Source organism: Fukomys damarensis, unplaced genomic scaffold (genome assembly GCF_012274545.1).
Source record: "Fukomys damarensis isolate Sample0158 unplaced genomic scaffold, DMR_v1.0_HiC HiC_scaffold_2, whole genome shotgun sequence".
NCBI lineage: Eukaryota > Metazoa > Chordata > Mammalia > Rodentia > Bathyergidae > Fukomys > Fukomys damarensis.
This window is the reverse complement of record NW_022900914.1, coordinates 28256803-28266470: the sequence shown is the minus strand read 5'-3', so window position 1 is coordinate 28266470 and position 9668 is coordinate 28256803. Positions and strand designations below refer to the sequence as shown.

Genomic DNA, 9668 nt, shown 5'->3' with positions numbered 1-9668 from the left:
TTCTTTCTCTTCTTCTTCTTCTTCTTCTTCTTCTTCTTCTTCTTCTTCTTCTTCTTCTTCTTCTTCTTCTTCTTCTTCTTCTTCCTCTTCTTCCTCTTCCTCCTCCTCCTCCTCCTCTCCCCCCCCTCCTTCTTCTTCTTTCTTCTTCTTTTAAAGCATAAATACCTAAACCAGGCAAAGTGGTAGGCACCTGTGATCCCAGTACTCAAGAGAGTGAGGCAGGAGAATAGTGAGTTCAAGTTTACCATGAACAACATAGCAAGACTGTCTCAAAAAAAAACACAAAAAAACAACAACAACAAAAAAAAAACAAACAACAGGAACAACAACAACAACAACAACAACAACCAATAAATACTTAGAGAAATAACTTGGGAGAGGGTCAACTGTAGAGAAAAAAATGCTTGTGTGGAATTTTATTCAGGCATACATTCCCATCCATATCTAAGCATGCTTACAAGTATTAAATTAGTAGTTAGTGTGAGTTTAATGGTATTTCAGAATTTCAAACTAGTGTTAGCAGGTTGGGGAAACAAAACATAATAAGAAAACTCAAAAACTAAGACAATTTGATAAGATTTTCCCACCAATTTTATTTTTTCCCTTTTCTTAAAACATGAAAATGTTCAAAAATATTTCCCTATACTATATCCTCTTTCGACTAGAGCTTACTTACTGACATATGCCTTTTAAAAGTCAGCTATGCATTGTACTTCCCATTCATCATGATGATGGTACAAATACAGATGGACATTTGCATTTTTAAAAAATCTTCGCAGCTATTCAAATGCTTCTGAAAGGGAGATACTCAAAACTTCTTTTGTATTTCATAAGCTATAAATACTCTTTGGAATATTTTGGAAGATCATACTGTCTTTCTTGGTTAATGGAGCCTTTCAGTGCCTTCATGCAGAATAAGTGACAGATGGAGAGCACTTCAGAGACTTTTATTGTATCTCCTATTTGACATCAACTTTTACCCTACCTTTAAATCTTAATCTGATTCATAATTAGAATGACTCTTAAGCATCTTGATATTGTCACATCAACTTCATCCATTGACTAGGATGATAAAGAATGCCACTAACATGTTATTTAAACCAAATTAGGTAACCTCAAATCCATCAGCTATAAAATGAGGTATTGGACTATTCCAGATGTAAATCTTCTTGAAGTTATAAAATCTGTCAGTCTTAAGGGACTATGACATCCAGTATTGTCCTGCATCACAGAGTCTGTGATAATATCCATGGATAACATTTGTGTATCGGTGGCTGTTTTTTATGATGGTGATTTAGCCCCCCACTTCCTAGGCAGCTTTTCTGAAATATTTCCCTATCAACCAGAGTACTGATTTGGCTGAAGCTCTTCCAGTGTCCAGGTGGTTCTGTAGCTGAGCCCTGCTGCAGCCTCGGAACACCACAAGCTTGGCAAAGAGTGGAAATCGACATGCCCAGCACCACAGGAACGAAGTGCCTAAAGCCAGTCCTGCAACTCCATCCCCAGAAACCTCACTTGTGGGCAGAAAGACTTGGTGGGAGCCTAAACCCAAGAACTCTAGATGCTGCTTCTAGGAGGAGAAGGTGGCATGGTGCTTTTTCTGCAAGCTATGATACAGGATGGTCCAAGATAGTGTTTGTGTGCTTCCTTGCTTCAAGCTTCCCTTTGTGGTTAAAGAAGCATAGGACTATATTAGCCTAAGAATCATACTGATGGTCACAAAAGCCCTCAAAATATTTCCTTCATATTCTCTCATTTTTCTCAAGTAGTCCTCTACTGAGCCCTGTTAATGCGATCTTTTCTGCCGCTATCCTCTAAAATCTCAGTATAGTGGAGAAGAATAAGGACTTAAAATTATTTGTGTTGTTAATCTCAATTCTATTAATTTCTCACGTTATTTTAATGAAAGAAAAGAAAGCCCATGAAGTTTACCTGAACAACCAAGCAGCATTAGCAAAGTGCACCTAACTTCTTTTTAAACACGTTTTTGCCACTGTCTTCCTAACTTCTTATCCTCAGTTGTGGTTTCTTCTTGTTCATAACATAGTAACTTCAGAGTGACCTAGGGCTAGGTCCCTGGCAAATACACACTTCAATATAGAACACTTTTAAAAACTTTTTATAAATAAAGTAGAGAGGCTCGGGGTTCAGAGCAGTCTTTTATCTCTGCGCGGCTGGCTTTTGGAGGCTGTAATTCTTTGTATGGGAGCTGCCCTGAAGCTTGTGGGAGACTAGCGTCATCTTTGGCCTCTCCCTACTATTCCAGTACCATCCCTAGTGTGACAGCCAAAAGGGCCCTAGGGACACAATTACCCTTAAATAATTTACAGTAGTTTGGAGTAAATAAAAAACTTCTTTCATAATGCAGATTTTAGCTTGGTGTGGTGGCGCATGTCTGTAATCCCAGCACCTGGGAGGCTGAGGCAGGAGGATCACTGTGAGTTTGAGACCAGCCTGGGCTACATAGTGAGTTCCAGGGCAGTCTCAACTACATAGTGAGATCCTGTCTCTCAAAAAAAAAAAAAACCAAAAAAAAAACAAAAAACAAAAAACAAAAAACAACAACAAACGAACATAGTGCAAATTTTTAGTTCTTGATTTAATTTATCAATCCAATTTTTAAAAGTTTGCATCTCTTAAGTTATAGGAATCTAAATGATAAAAGTCAATATCAGAACCCATAAACCAGCCCTGGGTTTTGGATGAAATAAGCTTGTGCAGAATTGAGAATAGAATAAAATGAGACTGATTCTGTTTGGTTTTCAGTTCCACCTATACCAGTATTGGTAAAAATACGTGCATCTTCTTACTTTAAACGCAGCATCCTAAACTGTGATTCAAGTTACTTCTAAGTTCATTCAGCTGAGAAAACCAAGCCTGGAAGCTTAACTTTTCTCTGCCTTTTACAGTCCTACCTATAAGAATTAGAGGGCTGAGGATTTAGCTCAGTGGTTTGGTGGCCTGCCTTGCAAGCGCAAGGACCCGAAAGAATTAGAGATAATTGTTACTATATACTATAAACCTTTTAAGACCTATCAGGTTTTCTTATCTTTTTTTATATCCAGAGATAAAAGAATTGAAGATGATAAGAGATGTGGGGCTCTTTAGCTGAGCTTGCCAAACCCGTGCCTAGAAGCTGCTTCCATGCCCTACCTGTGCCACGCTTTGTCCTTCCCTTCGATATTTTCCCTCAAAACATCTACCAGTCATAGTTCTAGATTGACACAAACATATATAGTTCATTACTTTTAAATTAATTACTTGTAAATTAGAAAAGTAAGACATGGACTTGATAACAAATATGTACAAAGTGGATCAGGGTAAAAACCATACCTCAACTTCCCTTTTGAACTCAGTCTCTGAAAGATTTAACCGCGACTCGCTGGTATTTTATGTCCTCATGAAAATTTCCTGTCTATGCAACCGTGTGTGTGTGTGTGTGTGTGTGTGTGTGTGTGTGTATGTGCAGTGAGTGTACCTTTTCCAACTTAAATTTTGTACCTTGGATTTTTGTTCAAATAACACTACAGTTAAAAATATCTTCATATAATTACATATGAATTGATCACATATTTTATAGCTGAGGAATATTTTGATTGTAAGGCTATACCATCATTTATCTGATCAGTTCACTATCAATTACTATTTAGAAAGTTTCTAATTTGGGCTACTACAGTGCTACAATGAACAGATTTAATGTTGATATTTTATTATCTTCTTTTTTATGAGAAATACTGTGAGCTTTCATCTTCTCTTTTAGAAGAATAAAGTTTGTCAATGATTATATTATTGAATAAATAGGCCAAATAGATTGAGCATGACAACAATATGAATTTTTTTAATTTTTAAAGAATTTGAAAAATGTTTTATTTTCTAGTAGTCAATATTGAATAAAAGAAGAAAGGCAAGAAATTTGCACAAAAAAAACCCAGGATTCTGTCTTTCAGAAATGTGTTTTAAAAACAGTAGTCAAAACAAAATGAGCTTTGAGATTTCAGCATTCTAAAGCTCGGTTACAACTGACTGATGAAGGCATTTCTATTAGTATTTATTGGATTCGTTTTTTTCTAAGCACTGTCAGAGTAACTCTGAAAGGTATTGGAATTAATCCTTGAAAATGCATGAATGTTATTAAACCTGGGCAATGAAAAGCAAAAAGGAAAAATGCGCAGAGTATTTCTTTTTCTTATATAAATTTGATTCCTGAAGATCATTCAGTGTTTCTTTTCAGTTTTTTTAGTCTCCATGATACTGTCTGTGAAACACATCATTCTCTCACCTGTAAGATCCTGACAGAACATACATATAATCATCTCTGCTACCTTGGAGAGATATGCAGAAGTGACTGTTGTTACAGTATGATCAGTGGACGCTGATGTATTTGGGGATATATTTCCATGTGGCTATCCTGATATATACCTCTTGCTTATGAAGGAATTAAAAGAATTACTGTAAATTTCAAAGAAAAGGCAAAAAATGATAACATATTTCCATCCCTGCATTATACATTTCTTCTTCAGGATTTGGGTAAAAAGACTTACATTGAACATGTTTGTGTTTATTTTAATGATGGATAAAACGGCATATTTACCAGGTTTTAAATAACCTTTAAAGAAGAATAGTTCTAGTTGGCATAAAAAAGCATAACGTATTTCTTAATGTGTTATAATTGCCTTGAGAAAATCATTTCCTAACAATATTCGTTATAAACGAGCCATTCAAATTATGCCATTCATTGACTGGAAAATAAAATGAGAGTTAAAATCATAAAATTCTGAGGAGATTCTACCAGGAAGGTTGTATGCTAATTACACAGTTTAAAGATTCTAATTTAATGTTAGGCAAAAACATCATAATTATCCAGAGAAAGCAAGAAGAGTTTAAGGTTTGGATGTGTTTAAAAGAAAAAAAAAGTTTCGCTTCTATTTGGTGATCACATGACTAGAAAGTTCACTAGAAGATTCCCAGGGCAAGAAATGTAGGTCTTTGAGTCGAGGGGTCAAAGGGAGGTCCATTTCTCCCTGGAGTCCCGCGCGGGAGCAGATTCAGCAGCCGCGCCCTCCGGACTTGGGAGCTGTGCACCCGCGCCGGGCCTGCAGCGGACCGGACTGCAGCAGCCTCCCCTCAGCAGCGGCCCGCTATTGGCTCCGCGGCGGCACGTGACGCAGGGAGCCTTTTCTGTGTCTTTCTCGCCCATCTGTGTGCAGGGCACTGATAGGCCAGGCTGATGCGCAGGCAATTTATCATCTTGATCTCCCACTGAGTCAGGGAGCTCTCCTGTCACCAGTATTGATTTCAGAGGATGGACTAAATTTCCTAGGATTTCCATTAAGAATTAAGAAAAAAGCTCTAAGCACGCAGGGTAGCCAGACAGACATGGATATGAGATGGCATTGTGAAAACTCGCAGGTAGCTTCTTCTATCACAGCCGCTGCGGAGCACAGCTTAGATCTGCAGCATGCAGGGTTTAAGATACCAGAACCTTAAAAACAATAAGGATGAAAATAAGAACAAACTCATTTGGATAATTTTAAGATTGATATTAAAATATTTCTTTTTGGAGATTGCATGTCAAATTTGTGCACGCTCTGTATAAAATGTAGAAGGGTTGTTTTAAATTTTTAAATGTCCTTAAACCCTGAGCATGGTTGCTTCTAGTTTTGTCTGCTGCTTTTTGTGAGCTTCGGAGGATTTTTAGCATGCTTGTGGCAAAAACAATCAAAACGTGTGTGTGTGTGTGTGTGTGTGTGTGTGTGTGCGCCTATATATCTGTGTAGGTTTTAACTTGGTTCAAGTAAAAAAGCATGAATAAAAGCTGCTTTCAATACTTGCCAGACTGCTTTATTATTGTTGATAACTTGGTGAGGTTTTTGCTTAAATGTGCTTAGATTCTTACGATGCATGTTTTTGCGGCAGAGTGGGATTTTTGCTGAGAATTTGTAAAGGTGGGATGTCTGAATTACATGCATGTTTGGTACAACAAACTGTTTTTGTGATCAGTGATTGATAACTACTAGAAATATGTCCTGATGATAAGATTTGAGTAACATTTGTTTACACTGATATTGCTTTCTGGAAACTATTTGTGTCTGGCATAATAGAAATGTTCATATTTTTAAAATAGTAATTTTGATTTTTTAAAAATATAGCAAGAATTTCATTTGTTAAAATGCTTCCAAGGTGAAAGGATTAAAGGCTTGTTTTAAGAAAAAAAGAGAAGAAAAATATTAACCTAGGAGGGGATTCTAGAACTGCCATTTATGTATGCGAGAGATTTTTGCGCACGATTGTGTGTGTGTGTGTGTGTGTGTGTGTGTGTGTGTGTGTGTGTGTGAATTCCTTGGGGAATTGTTCGATACCTATTTAATCCTTATTTTTTGAAGCGCAAAAATGCCCTGGCATTCAAACATTCCCTAGGCCCATGGGAATGAAAGCTAGCAGGAGCAAGAGTGTGGCCAGATGGACTGACACCCTTGGCCGTGAGTGGAGACAGTAGGTGGGGTGGCGCAGATGGAGGACAGAAGGGAGGACGTTGTATTACAAAAGGCCTGGGGGTGGGGTTGTGTGATAGTGGCCTCTCTTTGCAAGGGAACTTCTAGTTGTATCTCGCTTTGGTTTGAAACAGCGTGGTTCTCTGTAGTGACAACTATTTTTAATTAGCCCCTGCCTTATAGATTAGGGAAGAAATTCCATGAATAGGATTCGTTTCACCAGATGATAAAGGATGAATTGTTATGGGTTATTGCTTGTAATCTTTTTCTTTTAACCCAAAAGGTGAAAAATTAAAATTAAGCTATTGTGCTGTTTGAGTTGGTAGCATCTAAGTATACATATGGCAATTACTGTGAAATTTGTTTACTAGGCCCTGGATGAACCATCTGTAGTGTTTACAAAGTTTTTCCCCAGTAAGATTTTAGTTCTGAAAATATTAAGAGCTTATGCTAATTAGTTGTGATTATTTCTACTTTTAAATAGATGGTCATTTGTACAATAACATTTGAATGTTTCAAATATTTGTTGATTTTATCACAAAACCTGACAGTTTGACCAAAGTTCAAATCCTGAAATTAAATTATGCTCTCAGCATCCTGCACCATGCCTTCTGTCACTGACAGCTCTCGGAGAACAGGGCACAGTCTTTGCTCAGAAAAAGAGCACTAGAAGAGGATAAAAATCGATTTACTTCTGAATTCCTGGCTTTAATGACTCTTTTAAAAATTCTAGTTGAACTAGACACAATACTAGTCCTAAACAAATGGATTATATCAGAATCATGCAGCCAAAATGTTCCAAATTAAACACAAATTTTAAAATGTTAAATCTTGCCTTTGGATTCCTGGGTCACTCACAGCTCACGTTGTTAATCATTTCGTGGGTGGACCTTGCAGAAGGAGAGAATTTTCATTCTCCAAAGGAAATTCTTCCATGTTGCATATTCTTTCAGTTTACCTTTTAAACCTTGGCCAAACAGGTATTCTGACCTACACAAGAGGATGGGACTCTTTACTTTTGGTTCCCTGGAGTAAATAAGTTTACTCCATTCACTTATACTAATTTTTCCAGAGCTGAAGAATTAAATCAATTTTTTATCATTTGTACAGCCATTTTCCACCCTGTCCTTAGAAATTAATGGAAAGATTCCACAAAGCAGCAAAATGCTTCTCATGTGGCAAACTCCTTGTAACATTTCTGGAAAGAAATATACTCTACAGACAGAACTTTGGACTGATATTTGTATTTTGGAGGGTGGATTGCTGCACATTAAGCAAAATGGCCAAAGACAAAAGACAAAATAAATATTTTCATTGCACAAGCAAGGCTCCTTACAGGCAAAGTAGAATTAACATAGAAATGCCCTAAAGTGGTATTTAGTATCTGGTCACAATAGCGTTTGGAGTCAGCTGCCAAGCAAATTTCTCAAAAAGATATTAACGAGGAAAAATACTTACATATTTACAAAATAATTAGTGATGGAGCTTTGCATATCAAAAGATGTGTGGGGGTAGTTATGATGAAATGTTACTGTCTGTGTGCTTTCCATATGTGCCTTTAATTTATGAAATGTGTTCATCCCAGAGCATCTGGATATATTATAAACTACAAGTACAATTAACTACATGATGGATACAGTCAGCAGAATGTTAATCAATGGAAAGGCCCTCTTAACTTATACTTTTCATTTATAATGGAGAAAAAAACAAATGCATATAACCAAGGACTGTAGGCCTTTTTTTTTTTTTCAGTACAGTTTAAATCTTTCAATGGCTAAATTTATACTTCTGCCCATTTGGTAAATAAAAGAAGATTTAACGCTGTCAAAATTAGTGCCCTTAGTTGCAAAATTATGAGCACTAGCAAAACCCATAGGTGAATAGGTATTGAATATATATATACAGATCAACTGCTCTCTTTCATTATTTAGTCTTTTCTTTCTCCTCTTACTCCCTCTATTCCCACTCTTTTATTCCTATACTGCTTTAGTTATAGTTCATGGACTCAAATATCTATAGTTAGAAAAGATGGCATGCCATTTGCTCCAGAATACGTGATTATTAAATATAAACAATAAGCTATATATAAATTGAAGAGTATACCAACACAAGTTCTGCATTATACTTTCTTGTATATATTTAGCATTTGAGCTTTTTTTTTTTCTTTTTTTGAGTTCTACTAAGGTTACCAATATTGACCCAGAAAGATTGATTTTACTTTCTGCCATATTATTTACCTTTACTTGACAGCTGGTATTTGAATCTACCAAAGGCCTCCCTCCCTTCTTACTCTGGCATGGCAAATAGAGCTAAGCACAGAATTGTGGAATAAGTAGGCAATTTCCAGGATTCAGTAAAATTGGGCAAAGTTACAAGCAGTCATAAACTCATGAATATCTCTAGATTCTCTCAGCAGATTCAAGACAAATCGAGTCCAAACTGAATAGCAACCATGAGTAAGCAAAAATATATGAGATGTTTTCTATTTTTGGTTAAAAATTATATGTGATTATCACTACACATTTCTATTTGTTCCTCAAGTTTTCAACTTCATTTGGATTCACTTGAATAAATAGTAGTAACTCTCTTAGAACTATTTCCTAAAAAATATGATATTTTTTTATTCTAGTCTTTTATATATTTTTGATCTGCAGATTAAGTTACAATGATTTTTATAATAAAAATGGCCAATTTACTTTTCTTGCCATTTCCCCACGGCTGTAATGTAATATCTTTTGTTACAGAGACTTCATTGCTTCAAATATTAGTTTAAAAGGCAAAACTATAAATTATGGAGGGAATGACTTGAACATTATTTTGGGGGAAGAAAAGAAGTCATTCTGCAAATAAATCGTACCTGAAGTTTGTTTCCCTCATTTTTGTTTCCACTTCTTTTTTGTTTACATGTCATGGGACTTGAAGGAAACAAAAATCTTGTCTCTACGCCTATTTTAAGTTTTTGACCAAAAATATGATTATATTACATTTGCGGTTTAGATTTACAAGTAAATTCATGGACAAACTGGGGGTTTTATGGTGCCTCTTTTTGTCTGACTTCTTCACAATTATCCAAATTATAAACAAAATTCCTTACCAATCAAACATCAGTGAACTTAACCTTCTCACAGAAAAGGTATTTTACCTAGAAAGTTACAGGTTACATATATAAAACATATA

The 9668-nt window shown here is 36.0% G+C and overlaps 1 protein-coding gene across 14 annotated transcripts in view; it reads left to right on the top strand.

Moving 5' to 3' along the window:
* Nrxn1 (neurexin 1) overlaps nucleotides 1–9668 on the top strand; it is a 986324-nt gene that overhangs the window by 932252 nt on the left and 44404 nt on the right. The window contains exon 1 of one of the 14 annotated variants that reach the window (XM_019206288.2): nucleotides 5232–5409. The exons of the other annotated variants lie outside the window; for them this stretch is intronic. Within the exon in view, the coding sequence (XP_019061833.1) occupies nucleotides 5377–5409 (33 nt within the window). The 5' untranslated portion in view covers nucleotides 5232–5376. Of the gene's footprint in view, nucleotides 1–5231; nucleotides 5410–9668 lie in introns of those variants that run through there. 14 annotated transcript variants of the gene reach the window in all.